The sequence below is a fragment of the Prosopis cineraria genome, unplaced genomic scaffold (assembly GCF_029017545.1).
Source record: "Prosopis cineraria cultivar Desert tree isolate PC_DT_omini unplaced genomic scaffold, ASM2901754v1 PC4, whole genome shotgun sequence".
Lineage (NCBI taxonomy): Eukaryota > Viridiplantae > Streptophyta > Magnoliopsida > Fabales > Fabaceae > Prosopis > Prosopis cineraria.
In genome coordinates, this window is record NW_026555335.1 from 2,669,797 (window position 1) to 2,690,819 (window position 21,023).

Below are 21,023 nucleotides of genomic sequence, written 5' to 3' on the forward strand. Positions count from 1 at the left end.
AGCAATCGGTGGGAGAGGCTGAGTCGGCGGGTCAGTGAGTTGGTATTCGGAAACTGTGAGGAGCATTACCAGCAATGCCCCTGGTTTTCTTCTTTCTAGCGTCACTACCATGCAATTGCAAATGAAGGTGCTGCTATTATAAACGAGCGAGTTTAAAAATGAAAATACCATTTATAATCTTATTTTTAAATTATAGTATAAAAATTATTATTGATGAATTGCGTGCGATATATACGATTTATTCATAAATATTGCATTATTTATTTATGAAATATCATTTGCAGTTCTATATCGAGTGAATAATGTATTCGGTGTATGGTTTTTATAAGTATTTACATTATATTGTACTGGCTTTTAACTAAGTCATACATGTGTTTATTATTGTTGTTCACCACATATGATTGACTCTGCATTCTAGCTTGTTAGGCCTGGGTATACTTAAAGGCCCATTTGATTGGATCACATGTAATCAATTTTCATTTGTAAACCGTTTGGTTGCTATTTTATCCGTGAAGGCCATTTCCAATCACATCATGTGGTAATTGAGATTGCCAAAAAAAAAAAAAAAATGTAATCCTCACTCCCTTCCCTTCCATCAATTTAATCAAACACCTCTCCATCTCCTTCATTTTCACATTTATTCTGCCTAAACCTCATCACCACCTCCTTCCTCCCTCTGCTTGTCACCACCGTCTCCCCCTTCTGCATTCACTAAAAAATCATGCATTCTCAATATTTTCCATTCAATTATTACATGGCTCTTACGAGAATGAGAAGTGGCGAGATGAAAACTTACATTTGTCTTGCAAGCTCACAACTTGTCACGCTATCATATAAGCCAACATGAATGATAAATTGCTAACAAATTAGCATGCTTCTCTGCTATCTTGAAAATAAAACACTTCTACTTATTTCATAAGAATTATAGAGAGATAGTTAAATTATTTTCATATATAAAAAAGGATATTTAATTAACATCAATAAACATATTAAAAACAAAGTATCTAACATAGAAGCCAAATAGATAAGACCGTTTAGTCAACTTTTTCTAAAGAAAAAGAAATAGAGGAAAAAGAATAAAATAAAGATGCAAGGTCTTCGGCTATCACATGTAAAGAAGTATCCTCTGAGTCACTAAAAAAAACTTGTTTGAGATATGTAAATTATAGCAATCGATGATGCTTCTGGAGGAAATCTTGACTTCATGCTGCCAATCCAATTCAAGGCTCGTCAAATGCAGTCCAAAGTGAAGCTCTATTTATTCATTCTAGATGCTCTGTTTATAACCCAAGACAAAGTTTGCATGTAGTAATTTATGTAGGAAAAAGCAATCTGGACCATCAATTCTTCCTTTTTCTTTTGTTTCTTACACAGTAGATGCCGGTTTACCAAATGAATGGGTTGTGATGATGAAACGATATCCCTAAAAGATAGATGCTCTAAAATTGAAGTTACCATCTCCCTTGAAAGGAATTAGGTCGCATGTATATGCCAAGTAGGTTAATTTATTCTCTATCTTTGACAATTCTATTTGGCATAGGGTTAGTACCATTATGTAGGACTAAGTTCCTGTTATCCCATATCGAATCGATGATTAATATGACTTTCAAGAACATTATGTTGTCATTGCCTTGTAAAAAGAAGAAAAGTAGGTTCTTGGCCTTTCTTAGAGATTCAGATGGAGCAATAGAATTAATAGATAAAGCACCAAATGATATTGCTCTTAAAAAGGTCATTCTAAGAAAAGGTGTTGAATACTCTTTAGTTGACGGCATCTAAACACACAAGATTTATTGCTAATTAGATTATGAGTAAATAGTAACATCTAAGGATGGGATGACTCTGTAAGTAGCTTCCGCACAAAAATCAGCCTTTTCATTTGAGAGCTCAAGCTTCCAAAGGAATTTCCAGAAAGAGTCGAATTGTTGATAACCATAAGAAAGGATCTTGAAATAATATCTAGCTGTGTAAGAGCTTGACTTGGCTGACCATACTAATTTGTCCATACTTTCCTTAAATGAAATGGGGATTGACAAGGATTGATGCAAGTTGAGTCTATTTGAGAAACTAGTGATTAGACTAACATTCCATTCCATTGGCTTTAATAGATTTGAAAAGTAAGCCATAAGATCTGAAACTCTAACGTTAGTGTAATTTCCATAAAGTTTTTGCTCACTGGGGGTCCAAAAAGGGGAACTCATTGGAACAGATTTTCCATTACCTATTATCCACTTTAATTTAGAGGCAACAAGATAAAAACAGCTCAAAATTCCTTTCCATATCCAAGAAGTGCTATGTGATTGTTTGACTACTTTTGGGGAAGTTAAATCCAAGTATTTGCTCCTGAGTATGGGATGAATAAGGGAATTTGCCTCAACGGATAACACTCCAAAATCTATTTGGCCAACAAAGCTTGGTTTACCAAATTCATTCTTGTAAGCCCCAGACCCTCTTCTTTTAGGCTTTTGAAGTGAATGTTTTGATTGTAGAGATGCATCCATTTTTCTATCTAGTAACCCTCTTCTTTTCAGAGATAGGTAAGGTCCCATTTGATTACTAAAAAAAAAATGAAATGACATATATTAAAAAATTAAAGATAAAAGTGCACTACATCACCCTCTTCTTCTCACGGTAAACATGATAAAATTCATTAATATATATTACAAATGTGAGAATTTTTACACCCTTAGAAAATTTCATGAATCATGATTTACAATCTCATAAATTAAATTATCCTTGTCCTTTTATGCATGTTTTCACTTATCTCTTTTAATCATCTTATTTTTACCTTTATTTTTTTTAATAAATTCAATTTAATTTCATTCCTTTCTAGTAACTAAACGTGACCTAAATTATTGAAATAGTCCAAGAATGAAATGACTTTTTATATTTATCTATATTTATTAACATAAATTTTAAAAGAAAAAATTTAAGGAATTGTAAATAGAAGTGATTTTTTGAAAAATATAAAATAAAAATTAAGTTACTTGCATGACACGACACATGACGGAACATGTAACTTTGGATCGAGTCATTGGCTGAGACGGAGAATAGCATATCCCAAGTAATTATCAAAAGCAAATAAACCAGACCAACTGCATTAATATCTCTAGTCCTTGCACGTCGGGGGAACCCTTGTCCAAAAAGGAGGACCGGAGTCAAAAATCCCAGGTTTCGAAAAAGCTGCCTTTCACTTGTATTGAGAAAATTAATGTTTGAGGAACGAATGGCACTTTAGCCATACCTACAAACATGTGTTTTCTGGAAAATTAATTTTGCAAGCTAATATTTGGAGGCTCTAACGGAAAAGCCAAACAAAATCCAAGCATACTTTAGTTAGTGTAGATGTTGTATATTACACAAAATCTCATATCTTGTATTGTATAATAGTAAAGCGGATCTACAGTAATTTGGCATTTATTTTTTAAAAAAATTATATATTAATATTTATTTCTTTAGTTTTTATATATGGAAGGATCATATGAAATCTGCGCTAAATAAATCATATATATTTGTATAGTATATCAAATTCATCTACAGCTAGATCAACAGTAATTTGAAATTTATTTTTTCAAAAAAATTATATATGAATATTTATATGTTTAGTTTTTATATATGGAAACATCACATGGCACACACCCTAATAAATATGTGGAACCTACCGGTAAAAGCTAAGTAGTGGTATATATAAGAATTACAGTAAAAATGATGGGTACGACAAATGTAATAACATTACAAATTTAATTTATATAAAGTATAAAGAAGAGTAAATATGCAACCCACTAATTTTTTATGAGATTTAATTTACATGAAACAACATATTTTAAATAAATTAATTTTTTGCTTACATTTTTTTATACACAAGATGATAAATTAGAGAGTAAAATATAAAGCTAAATAAACATTAAAAAAATAATCTATTGTTTGCATTTTCATGTGTGCAAGATGAAAAATTAATTTTAATTTAAATGGGAAACATATATGCTAGAATAATAAATTATTTTTTATGTTTTTAATAATGGGGATAATATTTTTTATATTTTTTAATATACACATGGTATATTATTTATGTTTTTAGTGTGCACTGGTAAAAAAATTTAAAAATGAAATAAGTTGTTGTATATATTGTTAATACGTACAAGGCTTAGCAAATTCTAAATTAGAATATGTTATTTTTAAAATTCTAATTTATTCATATATAACATATAAATTTTAAAATTAAAAATTAAAAATTATGAGATAGAACAGGCTTTAATTTTTTTTATTATTTTTGGATAATAATACACTGGCTTTAACTGTGAGATAGAACATGCGTTAATTTTTTTGGATAACCGAGCAATCATTAATTTTAATTTATGTGCAAATAATACATTATTGAAAAACAAATTATTCTTTATATTTGTTATATACACAGGGTAACAAATTATAAAATAATTCATATGCAAATGAAACAAGTTAATTGTTTATACTTTTGACATGCATGATGCGGGAAATCTATTACTTATTTTTAATACATAAAAGTAGAAACACAACTTGAAAGTCTAAAGGAAGTATTATGATAATTATATACTTCTGAATTAATTATATAATATTGATGAATTTATCTTGGACTGTACATTTCATAAACTTTTCATGATCATTGCTTTACTTGACATAGGTACACATATGCTTGATAAATAGTGCTATAATATTGATATGGATTATATTATTTGCTTAATTTAAAATTATTATTTCATGCAAAAATATTTCTTGTTGATTTTTATTTTGACTATAGCGTGATTTTATAAATAATATTATGGCCAGAATTATAGTATATGGTTTATTATAATACATATTTCATTTTAAAGAATTGTTTCTATAATTTGTTTAATTTATATAAGGGAAACATATTGTTTTAATTAATTCCTACCAATCGGAGTCTTTATGTGAGCTTCGAAAAGAAACGGATATCCATGTACTCTCTTTTTAAATTTTATCTTTCATTTAAGACTTCAGTAAAAATATAATTAATATGATAAAAAACGAATGATGTGCGAGATAAAAAAACACAATTAATTCATTAAACTATATTTATTTCCCGTGCACGGGATATTTTGAAATTTAAAATATAAAAATAAAATAAAAATTTAAAAACAATAATTTATTTTAGTGTATATAAAGTTTTTTATTTTATGTAAACTAAAATTTGTTTCGTTCATACATATTAAAAAATAAATAACAAGTTTAGGAAAATATAAATAATAAATTAGTTTATTTAAAAATGTTATTCCTATATAAATTAAAATTTAAATAACAATTTTAAGAAAATATAAGTAATAAATTATTTTATTTTTAAATAAACTTATTCCTGTATAAATTAAAATATAACTAACAATTTTTATAAATAATAAATTATTTTTCTACATATTTTTTATAAATATTATTACGCTAGAATAATTTATATAATTAAGTATTATATATTAGGGATATCAATGACATTTAACGATTAAAAATTATGTTTATTTCTTTTCTTTTTTTTTTTTATTTCACACATGTATCTTTTTACCAAAAACAGTCCTCTTCGAGACGCGGCTCTGCACTACACCTTCATTATACCCAATTTCCCTTAGAGCTTGTTTGGATATGACAGACTAATTGACTCTACCCCCCAAACCATGTGTGGCTTGCGAATTCAAAACCTCCAGCGTCTCCATCATCTGGAACTCAAACTCTGACTGGGTCCACATCTTCCCTTAGTAGCTGGTGTTCGAGTACGACCTCCATCTTTGATCCACTGCAACCGTCGTCTATAATCTCCAACATACTCCTCCTTGACCTACAACATCCTCTTACTTAGTTGCTAGTGTCCTCTTTTGTCTGCCTCAAAAGCTTCCTTCCGTGTCTTCTTCTCTCTATTCTGTCCTCTTGCTATGAAGCCCTCTCCTTGGATGTGCATTGATGGCTATAGTAATACTATTGTTCCATTTTGAAAATGGGTACTAAAAGAAGAAGATAAAGATAAATTCTTTCTCCTGTTCTTATTGACCTATATTTTATCTTTTATATGCACTCATATATATATATTGATCTATTTTTAAAATTGATTAAATTATAAATTATAAATATTATAGTATAATTTGAACGTCTATAGTTAATTAGTAGATATATGAAATAACTATATAAATATTATACATGTTTTATTTGTTAAAAGAGAAATTCTTAGGCGCACCTTGTGCACCGTGTCACTTATGTTCTCTCAAATAAAATTAAGGGGCTGTCACATAAAATTAAAATAATGTGACTTGGTGTATTTTGTTTGAAGAGAAGGTAAGTGTCATGTAAAAATTCATCCTCTTGAGTAGAATTCAATAACTTTATTAGTATTATACTATAAAAATGAATATCCTTTATTATAATTTGTACATTTAAAAGTAATTTTAAAAATCATTCAAACATATTCAGTTTTATCAAAATTAATTTTAGAAAATAACATCCAAATATAGTCTTATTATGTTATAATAATCAACTATTTTCAAAAATAATTTTACCTAATTAAAACCCAAACCCATTATTTTTATTTTATGTTTGGATGTATGTGGATTTGAATTTGATTAAAATTCATTGTTTGGATAATTAAAAATTCAAATCCTACCTCAATCCTTTTGTAATTTCAAATCATTTCTAAACTTTTATTATTTTAAATTTTAATGAAAGCTTTTCTCTTTTTTCGAGTCTGTTTGTCGGCCTTGCTACTTTCTCGACTTTGACATTATTGCCTCTAGCCAATATTTTTAGAAATTTTACTCATCTAATCAAAAAAAAAATGTTAGAGCCAACTGGGACCAGACTGTAGCATCAAGCGGTAACCAATAGTCGACATTGACAGGGACCAAACTGTTGGCATCATCAAGATTATACGGTAAATTTTGACTTAGATCACATGGATGACACCAACTAGGATCGAACTGCGATGCCAAATGGGACCAACTTGCTAACGCTGACCTGGACATGCTATGATGGGATTAGATTGTTGGCTATGATTGAGAATAGACCATTAGTGCTAACTACGATCGAACCATTGGCTATACCTGGGACCAAACTGCTGGCTTCAACTAAGATGTGAAAGCAAGGGCGAACTAGTACAAAATCACCAGTGCTGATCAAGACCGAAGCACTAACATTGACCGAGACCACCCTTCTCCACCACCCGATGATGGTTTGTTATCTTAATTGTCATTTAATGCCAATTTAGTGTCATCATCCAATGTTGGTCTGCTACTATCGTTCGGTAATGTTCTGTCACATTCAACCTATGTCAGTTTGTCGCCTCCATCGCTGTTCAGGACAAGTCTATGATCACCTCTTCGATTCATCCACCTTCATTGTTTGATGCTGAACATTGCCGTTGACAAGGAATGTTTTGATGTTGTCATTCAAGTTCAATCCACAACCCTCGAATTGCTATAACCGTCTTAGGCTAATTCATAGGCACTGTTTGGGATCATATCACCGATGTCGACCACGACTAGATTGCTATTGTCGATTGGGATTAGTTTTGAGTTTGGACAGCTGAAGTCGACCGAGATTGGGTTGCCACCCTTGATCAAAACCAGACTATCGACATCATCCGAGTTGCCTATAAATTCAAACTTAAAAATTCAAAATTTGAAATTTTATTTAAAATCTAAGCAAAGTATTTTAATATTATAATTTAAAATTTTTATATCGTTTAAATAAAAAAATTTAAAACCTATGAATTTTAAATCCAGATTCTCAACCCAAGTCTACCCATTCAAACACAACCTTAGCCTTTTCATCTCATTTTTTTAACCTCAAAGTGACTCATCTTAATAAGTTACTTCATAAAATAATACTCACTTCACTTAAAGGAAAATAATACTCTCTCCATTAAAAAATGTAAAGCATTTTTAACTGAACTTCAACCTCAATAAAGTAAGTATTTATCTTTAAATTAACCTTATCTTTTCACATTCATCCCTATTTGATAGAGTGTTTCACCTTAAAATAAATATAAAGTTATTTATTTATAAGAGCGCTTTAAAAAAAGATATAATAATTATACTTAACAGATTAAAATGTCTTATATGTTTAAACATCTATCTTCTAAAAAAATACTTTATATTTTTAAATGGAGAGAGTACTATAACTTATTAGCCTGATGGGTGAGGGTCAATGACCAAGCATATTATGTAAATGTGAGTGTGAGGTAAGGACAAGGTGACTCAAGTTGACAAGATAATCTTTACTGTCATTATTTCTTCTATCTATCTCATGTGATAAGGGGGACTAGGGGTCTCTATTTCTCTCATTCTTTTTCCTTCACTTCCCCAATCATCACCATCCACATTATTTTATTAAATAAGTTTTTAAAATTATAAAATTAATGAAGGGTGAAGATTGAAAAAGTGAAGGGAAAAGAGGGGAAAAAATGCAAAGATTTCCTTCCCATGGTAAGGGTATCTACAGGCTATCATCAGTCATCATATCATAGACATGCATGGGTTCATTTGATTTTGCATAAAAATCATAATTGAAGGAAATATTTTTATAAATTAATACTCACCAGTCTCAAATTATAAAATAATTTAAAATAAAATTACTCATACAAGTAAAATATAATAATAATATTTTATAAATTTAGTTTTAAAAAATAAAGTTATAAATTTAAGAGCTTTTTGCATATATAACTTATGTTAAAAGATTAAAACAAGCAAACAATTTAGCATTTATTATTTACAATACAGTTGGTTTATTATATTTGTTGATATATCATTGTAAATTAATGATAAATTTTTTATAAATTTTTGTATAACAATATAACTTTCTTGTACATATATTCTTAAATTTTTTAAAAATTAATTCATATTTTCTAACCACAACATTTTTTCAAAAAGTGGAGCAATTTATCTTATAAAAAAATCTTAAAAAATGTCTTTACACTTTTAATTATTATACTATAATATTATTTTAATTTTATGTCAATTTAAAAAATAATATTAGTAAAATACTTCATTTGTTATAAAAATATAAGATATTTTTTAAAAGGTTGGATATTAAAAAATGTAATATATTTTTAAATTTTTAAGGTATACTTATTATTTTTTTTAAAGTGCGCTTATTGAATAAAGAACTTTATATGTATTTTAGGATAAAACATTATATTAAATAAGAATAAATATAAAAAAATATGATTAGTTTTAAGATAGATAATTATTTTATTAAGGATGATATTTAATTAAAATTGTTATGTTTTTAAGGGAGGCACTGTAGTTAACCAACCTTATTTTTTAAAAGTTGTTTTATATTTTGGACAGCGAAATTCGTTTACTGGTAAAGCGAGAAGAGAACTGTACACAGACAGATACAAGGACTCGGAGTGGAAATTCATCGACGAGCCGATCGCCATGTCGTTCTCCTTCTTCAAGATTCTGAGGCCTAAAACGCCACAGGAGGTGGCCAAGTCTCTCAAGGACAGTCTCGTGGCCCTTGATACCAAAACTGTTGTCGAAGTTAAAGCCCTTGAGAAGGTCTGTTTCTGCCTACTGCTTTCTCCTCTTGCTTCTTCTTCAGCTGCCTCTTTTCTCTGTTCATACATTTCCTGTGATTTTTTCATTTCTTCGGAGTTTGCATGATACTGAATCACTTCAATTGCATCCCCTTGATCCAAATTCTCAATGCTTTAGCTGGGCGATCCTTTGCACTTGATTGTGCGGCAATGCCAAAATTCTTGGATGGGTCTCGCAAATTTTATATTTTAGACAAATGGTTTATTTATTTTTAGTCCAGGAAGTGAACAGCTTGTTTACCTGAGTTTGATCGTCAAAGAATCACGTTGGAGTGGTCACAGTTGTTCTTCTCTTTCATGCTTGCTTTTAATTGGTGAGAACCAAAAGCAAGAGAGTTTGTTCTAGAGATGCTAAATTGCTTTGATGAGCTGCAGTTGCTATAATTTAGGTAATTGATTCTTCTCGATCTATTTTTTTTTCTTTGGCTTTATCATAGGCTTTAGAGGAAGTTGAGAAGAATTTCGTGACCATGAAATGCATGCTCTCTGGAGATGGGGAGTCAGAACCAAATATGGATCAGGTTTCACAGCTAGTGGAGGAAGTATGCAAAGAGGATGTTGTTGCTCTTCTAATCCACAAGTTGCCTATACTGGGATGGGAAGTAAGATTTAGATTGCTACCAAGCACAAGAATCTACGGTTGGTTTAACTGGTCGCTCATCACGGGTCTGTGAATTCTGACGCAGGCAAGAAAGAATTTAGTCCAATGTTGGTCCATATTGTTGAAACATAAAGTTGACTACAAGTACTGCTGTGTAGAATACATTGAACAACACTCTGAGTTACTAGACTTTCTCGTTGTATGGTAAGTTTTAAATTGCATGGCATTTTTTAATCTATTCCCTCTTTTCTCTATGACAAAGTGGATGGAATAGAAGATGCTTCCAGTCTTGATATAAATGATTTGCCCTTATTACGAGTATCTTCACTTAATTTCCCCTGCTGTTTTGAATAGAGATACAACATGCCGCAACTTCCCCATTTTCTGTTCAACATTGTAGTGATTTTCTTCTAGGAATCAAACAAAATAATTTCACTTACAACACTTAGATAATATCCTTAGACATTAATTGACTGTTTCAAGTATTCTTTCATAACAATGTTTGCAAAAGCGTTTTTCCCTACCTAAGGAATGTTTTTAAACGTTCTTCAATATTATTGGGGGCTCATAAACTCTATTTTTTTTTCCCAAACAGCTATGATAACAGAGAAATTGCGTTGAACTGTGGAATTATGTTGCGGGAATGCTTCAAATTTCCAACACTTGCAGAGTAAGATATTACCAGATTTTCTTTTTCACCCATTGCATATCTCTCAGGTCCACTGTAGGCTAAGATTGATCTTAATGGAGGTCGGTGTAAAATACTGCCTTTTCTACTTCTCTATCATCCAACCTAAAACTGCTCTAATGATGGATACCCAAGTGAGGCAAGGAAACTTCCCTGAAAAATTAATTTTTAAGGTCAGACTAGGAGAACCAACCCACTTAAGTCTCCTATAGAACATTTCATACTAAGTGTGAGATTTAGATATTCCATTCTACCTTAATCTCCATCAACCAATAGGAGAGATTTTTATATTTATTAGAAGAAAAATAAAGAGTACTTCTCTGAATTATAACTTAAAAATTTTGTTTTGGCATAAAAGTTGAATGGTCTAGGTTCTTAATATTGTATTGAGTATAAACCCAGTCTTGGTGATGGCTTCCTTTTTTGCCATATCCTTCACGTCTGTGATTCACTAAATTTATGTTCTTAGGGAATTGTTATCTTCTATTAATCTCTAGCCTCTAGCTTAAGGGTGGTGAAATTCATTCCTTTTGAACGTTCACAAACATATTCAGAGAGAGTGAATGCTATCAACAAAGGAGAGGGAGCTTATTGCATGCTACATTAGTTTCTCGTTTAAAGACCTAAGTATTTGAGAAGTCATGAAATGGTTCTGATATTAAGAAAATTACGTAACTATGACATTTTCTATTTGCTTAAAAAATGTGTTTCTCTCTCTCAAACTTGGGTCTTTAAAAGGATTTCCCAAATATGATTAACTATAAAAAGATTAGAGAAACAGAACTCTGGAGATCATCTCCCAAAATCCAAATGTTTAGCTTTTTTGTCAATGTATAGATAGTAAATTTAACAAATGATTGTCAATGTGCAATGGAGACTGGACCTTCTCATGTAGTCTTTCTAGAAGCAAGCCAGCTACATTTTTCATGTGTTTAATATTTTGTCTTTCCAGATACATTTTGGAGTCTCCAAGCTTTGAGTTGTTCTTTAAATTCGTAGAGTTGCCTAATTTTGATGTCGCTTCAGATGCATTTTCTACCTTTAAGGTCAGAATTCCCATATGTCCCCACCCCAACCCCACCCCCCAAGGGGGGGGGGGAGAAAAAGCTAATCATACTTCCTCTCTCTCTTCTCCCTTGCTGATTTTTAGACTTCCTTCTACCACTCCATTATAAGCTTCCGAAATGTTTTGCAGGATCTTCTTACTAAACATGGAAAACTGGTTGCCGAATTTTTGGAAGCTCATTATGATGAGGTTTGCTCCCTTCTTAGCTTGTCTTGCTTATCTGATTTGATCAAAAAATGACATCTTCAAAATATTTAAGCATGTATAAAAATTCAGTGGCCTCTCAGAGAAAATTTTACTGCATGAGTATTAAATAGGAGATAATTAAGTTCACTTCCCCCCCCCCCAATATCATTAAACATGTGTGCGGTGCAGATTTGATTATTGGGGTGTTTTAATCTTGCATGTTATTCTGGCTTTTCTAATAAGGCTTAATGTCACAGTTCTTTGATCTCTATGACAAACTTTTGACATCTTCTAATTATGTCACAAGGCGACAATCTTTAAAGGTTTGTTCTGGATACAAGTTTCCATAAATATTGTTTTTTGATATGTAGAATTGTTAACAAATTAACTGCGTGTGGCCTTTAGATTCTATCAGAATTTCTTTTGGAGGCTCCAAATTCCCATATAATGAAACGCTACATCCAAGAAGTACGTCACATGAAAGTCATGATGACATTGTTGAGGGTATAATTCCTCTTCATCCTGTCTCTTTTTGTGTGATATTCTACTTTTATTTTCCCGTGACAAATAAATATGATTTCTTGGTGCTTGGTCAATATTATACCCATTAAATTTAATTGGTGTGCTTACTTTATTTTCTGAAGTCACAAGTCATAGGATATTCATTGATTCAAACCCAAATGTATATTATACATAAGTTTATATTAACTCTTGGTTTAGTTTTTCTAATTGTTTGGTATTTATATTACTTAAAGGACAGTCATTTTCATGTTTGTTTTCCTAATTCTGATTAATTGGAAAATGTTTACTCTTCTTGGAACCCAACGCGTCAAACATTTTCTTGATATGTTGTTGACCACAATCTGCCGGCAGAGTCATCTTTGTGACATGAGTATTTTGCTTGATGACTTCTCTACTGTTTCTTTTGTTAGATGTTAGGCTTTGAATTTTAGTGCCGTGAAACTGGTACATTTCAACCTCTAGGGACCAAAAATGTCTGCGCCTAATTTGTTAGTAACTGCCCGCTGGGCATGTGATCCAGAATCTATAATACACTTGATTGATGTTTTATACATGCTAAAAACACTGTTATTGTTTTACCTTTTCTTTCTATCAGTTATTTAGTATACTCAACTATTCTTTTCATTGAGCAGGACGCAAGTAAAAATGTTCAGCTATCAGCTTTTCACATTTTCAAGGTGAATTTTCACGGTCCTACCATTAGAATAATTTGATAAGTTCTCCTGTGGTTGTATTGAAAATCCTCACTCAGGTTTCAGATAATCAAATTAAGCAGCGGCAATCTGAATAGCTTCTTGCTAAGTATTGCATTTATGATGCACACGTGTTTTTGTTCTGTTCGTTCAAAATGGATTATCTAAACCAAATGGTCATGGGTTTGGTCTTTGAGATAATCTTACTTGTTCTTATGGTTTATAGTAGACAGCCGATGGATATATAGTTAGGCAACGCTTATGAGCTTTTTGATTGGGTAGTCGTGTTTGCAAAAGTGATTTAACACTTGACAATTATTGGACAACTGAGGAAGGGGGAAGATCTGGCAGGATGCATGCTACAGAATTCATCGGTCCAATAGGGTTTTCAGAGACTGAGGGTTATTTATTGTATCGCTAAAGGAAGTTTTATTGAATTATACACTAAGTTAGATAAAATACATTGACGCCCTCTTGGATGCGTGCAGAAAGTTCCTGAAAACTGCTTTTGATGCACTTATTTCAAAATATTAAGTTCTGGCCATCCAATCCTTTGGATCCCCTGTTTTGTCTTTGAAGACATAAACCATAGGAAAATTTTGTTTTGTAAGTTTATGATCTGTGTTAGTCGTTATCATTTCCTCCCCTTATTTATGCAGGTTTTTGTTGCTAATCCTAACAAGCCACGGGATATAAAAATTATCCTGGCAAAAAATTTGTTTTGAAGTTTATGATCTGTATTAGTTGTCATCATTTCCTCCCCTTATTTATGCAGGTTTTTGTTGCTAATCCTAACAAGCCACGGGATATAAAAATTATCCTGGCAAAAAATTTGTTTTGAAGTTTATGATCTGTATTAGTTGTCATCATTTCCTCCCCTTATTTATGCAGGTTTTTGTTGCTAATCCTAACAAACCACGGGATATAAAAATTATCCTGGCAAAAAACCAAGAGAAGCTGCTAGAATTACTTCATAATCTGTCTCCCGCGAAAGGTTATAATAGTTTCAGTGGATTTATTTGAAAGCCACGCTTGTTCATATGAATTGTTGTCAATTTCATAATCTCTAGGAGGCGTAACGTTTTTAGATTCACATATCTTAGCTCTAGCACTAATTTCAGGTTCAGAAGATGAGCAATTTGAGGAGGAAAAGGAGCTTATCATCCAGGAAATTGAGAGTATCAGGTTAAACTAATAATTGATTGCTCTGCTATCATTCTTTGCTTGTGTAAAATTGTTGAGTTTTATGTCTTGTATATTCCTTCGTAATCTGATGTATAATATTTTCTAGTCGCTGTTTCCCAGAAACTGAACTAATAGCATGTATCTATGAATCAGATGAAGCACCGGGTATATGATGTTGAAAGAATAATTATGTAGTGAACAAAGAACCCTGCTGAGAAATGGACAAGTTCCATAGTTATAATTGAATTTCTAAACATGAGGATTTTCATTTTAACTCGACTTAGCCAAGTCTTCAGCCTCCCTAGCAGCAAACTAAAAATAACATTTATGCTTAGGCAATATTGTCTGTGGTTTTCTAGCTAATTCAAGGTGTTAACAACCCATTGTTTTCGTCCTAACCAGTCGCTAGGATCAGCTTGTGTTTCGTTGGACATAATTATTGGGCAATTTTTTAATCATTGCAACATGGTATCCATTTTTCCACTATGAGGGCGGAGAAAACTTCCAGTTGTTTGTTCAATTCACACACCACTGCAACTAACGCCATTGTTGACATTTCTTACTGCCAAACCCAAACGGCCAAACCCATTTCTCACTATTTATTTATTTGGTGAATAAAATCTTGGTAGTATGGTGAATAAAATCTTGACAGACAGATAACTTGTTTACGCATTGTTTGCTAATTTAACCAGACTTTCTTCGACTGATTTACCAAGAACAAGTTAAGTCTTGTAAATCCTTTAATAGATAATCCTTTTTCGTAATAAATTTGGGGTGATGACCGTGCTCTTCTCAATAACAGGACTCTCCTGGAAGTCTGGAACCGTGAAAAAAAAAATTGCTTCAATTAGACGAGACTAGACTAGACTAAAACAATATCTGAAATTTAATTAAACTTAATAAATAAAATGAAATACAATTCATAAACCAAGCATATGTTCTAGTCCAGTAATTTTCATTTATAATAAACTAAACGCCGAAACGAGTTATATAAAATATAAATACGTGACTTATGGAGTAAATAATATTATTTTTTTAACAGTAATATATGACATAGAAAAACTTAAAAAACAGGATACTTTGTTCTGATTCGTGAGAAATGCACAAAACTTTCACAATTATATATTTGATTGGCGATGATGATATCGACGATGATTGATAAAACAGAAAGAGAAAAACTTTCCGTGGGGTGTGCATCAAATTTAATTGAATGTTTTTTGGCCAAAAAATAATTGAATTAATCACCGATAAAGACGCAAAAGCCCCTTCAAGAAGGTAACGCATCATAAACGAGCGTCATCGGCGCATCCACCTTTCCTCCTATCCTCAATGGATTTCTTCAAGTCCGTGTTCTCCGACGATCCGCCGCCGCCGCCGCCATCCTCCTCCGTCTCTCATGGATCCGGAGAGCATGACCCTGACGAATCCGATCCGAGTCCCGCTCCGATCCAGAGTTCCAACTCTAACAGTGCCTGGAAATTCGGAGGTCTCTTACAGACCCTTGCTTCCAAATCCGAGTCCGTTATTGGCACCTACCGCCGCGATCTAGAGGAATTCAGTTCTGGGTTGAAGAAAGAGACAGCAATTATTCGAGAAGCTGCTTCACGCGCCGTCAAGGATCTCCCTGCTTCGCTCGATGTTGGCGCGTCGGTTGCTCAGGAGTCGCTTGAGTCCGTTGGCCAAGCCATAGACGATATCGGTAGCTCGGTTTGGAATTCAACGACCAAGATTATCTCTCAGGGTAGGGATTCTCTTTTAGCCGCTCATTCTGATTTCGATCCTTCTGATTACAACGATAATGGGAGGAACGTTATTGTGAAGCAGCGATTGAGTACTAGCAGTAATCAGAGTTCGGATGTCAAGCGATACAGTAGGTTCGATGCACTCGTGCGTGCTCTTCAGAATGATGTTAACACCTATGTGGAGGAACCCGAAGATGTGGAAAATTACAATGAGTGGAAATCAGGGTTTGAGTTGGACAAGGGGCCGGAGATTAAAGACTTGATTGCGGAGAATGAGGTGATTGAGGAGATATATGACGAGGTTGTCCCCAGTAGGACCGACCATGAAAGCTTCTGGAGCAGGTATTTTTATAGGATGCATAAACTAAAGCAGGCGGAGGATGCCAGAGCTAAGCTTGTGAAACGTGCGATTTCTGGCGACGAGGAGGAGGATTTGAGTTGGGATTTTGATGATGATGATGATGGGTATGAGCTAAAAGGTCATTCCGGTGGGGTGACGTTAGTGGAGGGGAAAATTCCTCCGAAGTTGCTGCAGATGGTGGTTCTATCGAGTGTCTTGAAACTAAGAAGGTGGATTCGGATACAGAAAATGGTGCGAAGGGTGTTGCTTCTGAATCTGAAACTGATGGCGGGGATAAGTGGGAGGCTAAGGATCATGAGCATGTGGCATCAAATGCTGCAGCTAGTGGAAGTGGAAATAAATTTGAAGCTAAATATCATGACCAAGCAGCATCAGAAGTTAAAACAGACAACAGTGAATCTTGCAAAGACAGTGATATTTCAGTTGTTTCAAGCCAACCATCGATGCCTGAGGAAGAAGACCTTGGTTGGGATGAGATTGAAGATAGTGGAAGCAATGATGAGAATAAAGGAGATACAGTCGGAACACCTAGTAGAATTGATCTGCGAAAGAGGTTGAGTTCAGCTGAGCAAGAGGAGGACCTCAGTTGGGATATTGAAGATGATGATGAGGCGGTCAAATCATGAGTAAATTTTATCTTCAGAATCATTACTGCTTTAATCCATTGACACATAAACTCTCCTCATCGTTCGGGTTGTATTGCAATTTGCAAATGCCTACCAAGGGTATTTTTTTTCCTGTAGCATAGCGTTGTAAACAAACTTTTTTTTTTCCGTGGCTTACACAAGTTTAGGTGTTCCCGTCCAGAATATATTCAGTTTTAGAAACAAATTTGTGTCAATAAAATCTTCATTTTCATAAATATATATATATATATATATATATATTTTGCCTCTAGTCCCAACTGTGAATACATTGCATGATGAGAGAGACATACGTTCATATAAATATTTAAATTTAATGCAAGAGGTAAAATGGAAAATTTTTTTACATATAATAAATTATTTATATTTTGAATCAAAATTACTTATAAAAAATGCTTGTATTTTGGAAGGAGTATTATTTAGTGTCAGAAAAACAGTTAAATTGATGTTGAGTTTGGAAGTTCAAGCGTAATTAGATGGGAAGAAAAGTTTTGTTGTTCTCATTTTTTCTTTATTTGGGGACGGCATTTTCATGTTAGACAGATCACCTACTGATTTGACTAAAATCTCGAATGCAGTTAGTTAGTTAATGATAAGGAAGCTGGACTTCCTCTAAATTTCAGTTTACTTTGCAGAAGTGGAGGCTCATGTATTCTGTATCCTTCTACTTTTTGTTGTTTCTTGGCAAAGTTATCGCTGGTTCTCCCCCTCCTTCGCTTTTCCATTCTAGATACTCAGGCAAGGCATCTTTGGGATTCATTCTAGAACTATGAAGATAAGAGCGATTCATTTTCCTTTACTCTTTTATTTATTTATTTATTTATTATTTTCTGTTTTTTAAATGGTACTCCTATATCAAATTATAAGACATGCATATCAATATAACAAAATAACAACATTTTATAAATTTATTTTTTAAATAAAAATATGAACTTTTAAAAATATTTCACATACTTAATTATTACACTATAACATCATTTTATTTTTTTTCACTTAAAGGATAATATTTAAAAAATATTATTAATAAAATCATATACTTTGTCAATTATTTTATATTTTGGAGCAATAAAATTCATTCAAAAAGTTTTCTTATAAAGTGAGGAGTAGCACAAACTAAAATAAGTTAAGAGTATCAGCTATTGATGGGAATGGCAGTAGTGAGTGCATTTATTGCGATTGTAAACTTCACAAAATCTGGCGATTGACTGCCAGATGTCCATGCCCTCTTATTTAATCTTCCAAGATGCAAATGCCCTCCTCTTCATTTACTGTTCATTTTTATTTTCACTAGAAACAGGGAATTATAACCTGATCATTTGGATCATTTGCTGTATAAGCATATCTTAGTATATGAAGGTTGCCCAGCCCCTCATTATATCTTATGTCAGGCTAACATAATTATGTTATAGTTAAATTAAATAAGCTAACGTGCAATTAAAAAATAAGTAATTTACAATGCATTTGATTTTTGTAAAACTTATCATTCTAGTGAAAAGCAAATCATTAGATAACAAGAAATTATTCATGCAATGATAAATCAATTACTCACTCCTATGAAAAATATAAAGCATTTCTTAAAAAATTGAATGTTAAAAGATATAAAATATTTTTAATCTTTTAAAATATAATTATTGCCCCTTTTCAAAAGTGTACTTATTAAATAAATTACTTTATATTTATTTTAAGGTGAACCATTCTATTGAATGGGATGAATATAGAAAAATAAAGTTAGTTTGAAGACAAGTAGTTACTTTATTAAAATGAGATTCAATTAAAAATGCCTTACATTTTTAGTGGAGATAGTGCTTCATACTTGACTCTTTTTCTTGGGCCAATATTCATACTTGACTAGTAATAAGTGAAAAGAGAATAAAATTTATAGAGGAAAAGGAGAATTGATCTGTGAAGGATTAGTGGTGAAATAAATGTAATTAACATAATTAAATTAAAAATAAAAATCAATCATCCATTATATTTCTCTAAGTTGGCATCTGTAACACACCAAATTTTTTTTTTTAAATAATTTAACTCAACCATAGTTGGGTTACAGCCACCCAACACATTTTTATATCAATAATTTCGATATAAAATATTTTATAATTGGCTTCAACTCACACACTATAACATTTCAGATAAATTTTTACCTCCCACATGCCATTAGGCTAAATCACATTTGTCCATCCTTATACTCCCAACAAGTAAACTAAATCACATTTGTCCATCCTTATACTCCCAACAAGTAAAATAAGCAATTTAATCAATTTTCAACACAAGCCAGTTATTTGGCCTTATAATCATGCCATTTTAACCAATCCAAAGTAAACCAAATATTAAAATTACAGTCATCCAAATTGTACCAAAAATAGAAATAGTTTGAAAGGCATGATTACATTTATATATTCATATAATTGACAATAAACAAAAAAAGTCCTAATATTGGCAATATAACACATTATAAATCATAAATTAAATACCAAAAGAGACAGTGGATCTATACCACTAAGCCTCTGGGACTCCTCCACGTGTCACTCGTGGCTCTTCTCCTGAAAATTGTTAACCACATAATGAGACTCAAAAGTCCCAGTAACCAAAGCCAATTTATGATAGTGTATACAAACAGTTAAGTGTGTGCTTACTAAGTGAGAATTAAAAATAATATAATTCCAACAAATATAAGAAATATTATAATAAACACAAACAACCATCCTTATATCCCTCCATTAACCTCGAGCCGTAGCCCTCACTCGGTGCTAAATTACCCGGCCAAAGGTAGATTAGCCCGAGCCCTTACAAACCACCTATTGAGCTCCAATAGGGGCGTACCACGTGGCACATAAATACAACAATAATAGCAAGTCTCCCAACACCTCCCACAATAATTAAACAAATTCATAATAATATTGCACAATTATACAATATTACAAAATTCATAATTTTCTCAATAATCACCCAATTAACAAGAAGTAACACTAATCACAAATTAAAAGCATGGTTACCTTGTGGCTTTTTCAATAAATTATTCCTTAAAATTTCTCTCTCTCCACAATCTTCACCAGTAATACAATCTACAAATAACATATTATTTATAAATATTAGTTTCAATTTTTGAAACTAATAAAATAATTCTAATAATAGAATTAAAAATATAACATAATTTCTAATCTCAATCTTAATACAAATCTATAGTTAATACTATTAAGTAAAATTTTTAACTCCTCTTTTAATTATCAATAAACATTAATAATCTAAAAATCAACTTTTAAACTAATTTCTATTATCAAAATTTTCTTTTTATTTTATAAATTCGTACCTAAAATACCCAAAAATTAAAAATTGAGTCTCTAGCTTAGAATCATAATCCTATAACCATAATAATTCATTTCTCATCCCAAATAATCATCTAAACCTCAATAAATCAACATATATTTTCAGATCTAGTTTAGAATTTGATCCATAAGCCACAGATTCAAAGATCATCAATAAATTTATACTCTAGAACATTTATTATACTACTGACAACCTCAAAAATCATATTTATTCAACATAAATTCATCCCTCTTCCAGATCTTAAATTTTCTACCACTACAAACTCAGAAACTAAATAAGAAGGATGACTAAGAAAAATTTTTAGAACACTTACTTAGTCTTGAAAAGCTTAAAATCACACCCTAAATATCCTATTAAAAACTCTTACCTTAAAAATTTAGATATTTCGCACCGGCAACTCGCTTCTCTCCGCCTCAGCTCGCGCGCAGAATGAATGAGGAAATG

General features: G+C 31.8%; 1 protein-coding gene and 1 pseudogene across 3 annotated transcripts; both read left to right on the forward strand.

The window, feature by feature from the left end:
- Positions 1–9,341: 9,341 nt before the first annotated feature.
- On the forward strand, positions 9,342–14,779 carry LOC129308107 (uncharacterized). Of its 3 annotated transcripts, XM_054949115.1 has the most exons (12): positions 9,342–9,527; positions 10,003–10,167; positions 10,252–10,370; positions 10,762–10,836; positions 11,807–11,900; positions 12,050–12,109; positions 12,364–12,429; positions 12,512–12,610; positions 13,261–13,305; positions 14,212–14,314; positions 14,442–14,505; positions 14,659–14,779. In XM_054949115.1, exons 1-12 carry the CDS (start codon positions 9,405–9,407, stop codon positions 14,660–14,662), a joined length of 1,017 nt encoding a protein of 338 aa, XP_054805090.1. In that variant the 5' UTR covers positions 9,342–9,404; the 3' UTR covers positions 14,663–14,779. The 3 variants fall into 3 exon arrangements, with proteins under 3 accessions (XP_054805090.1, XP_054805089.1, XP_054805091.1); XM_054949114.1 differs by having other exon boundaries at positions 14,442–14,779; XM_054949116.1 differs by lacking the exons at positions 14,212–14,314; positions 14,442–14,505; positions 14,659–14,779 and adding an exon at positions 13,980–14,205.
- A 925-nt stretch (positions 14,780–15,704) lies between these two features.
- LOC129308129 (uncharacterized) lies at positions 15,705–17,470 on the forward strand (annotated as a pseudogene).
- Positions 17,471–21,023: the final 3,553 nt, after the last annotated feature.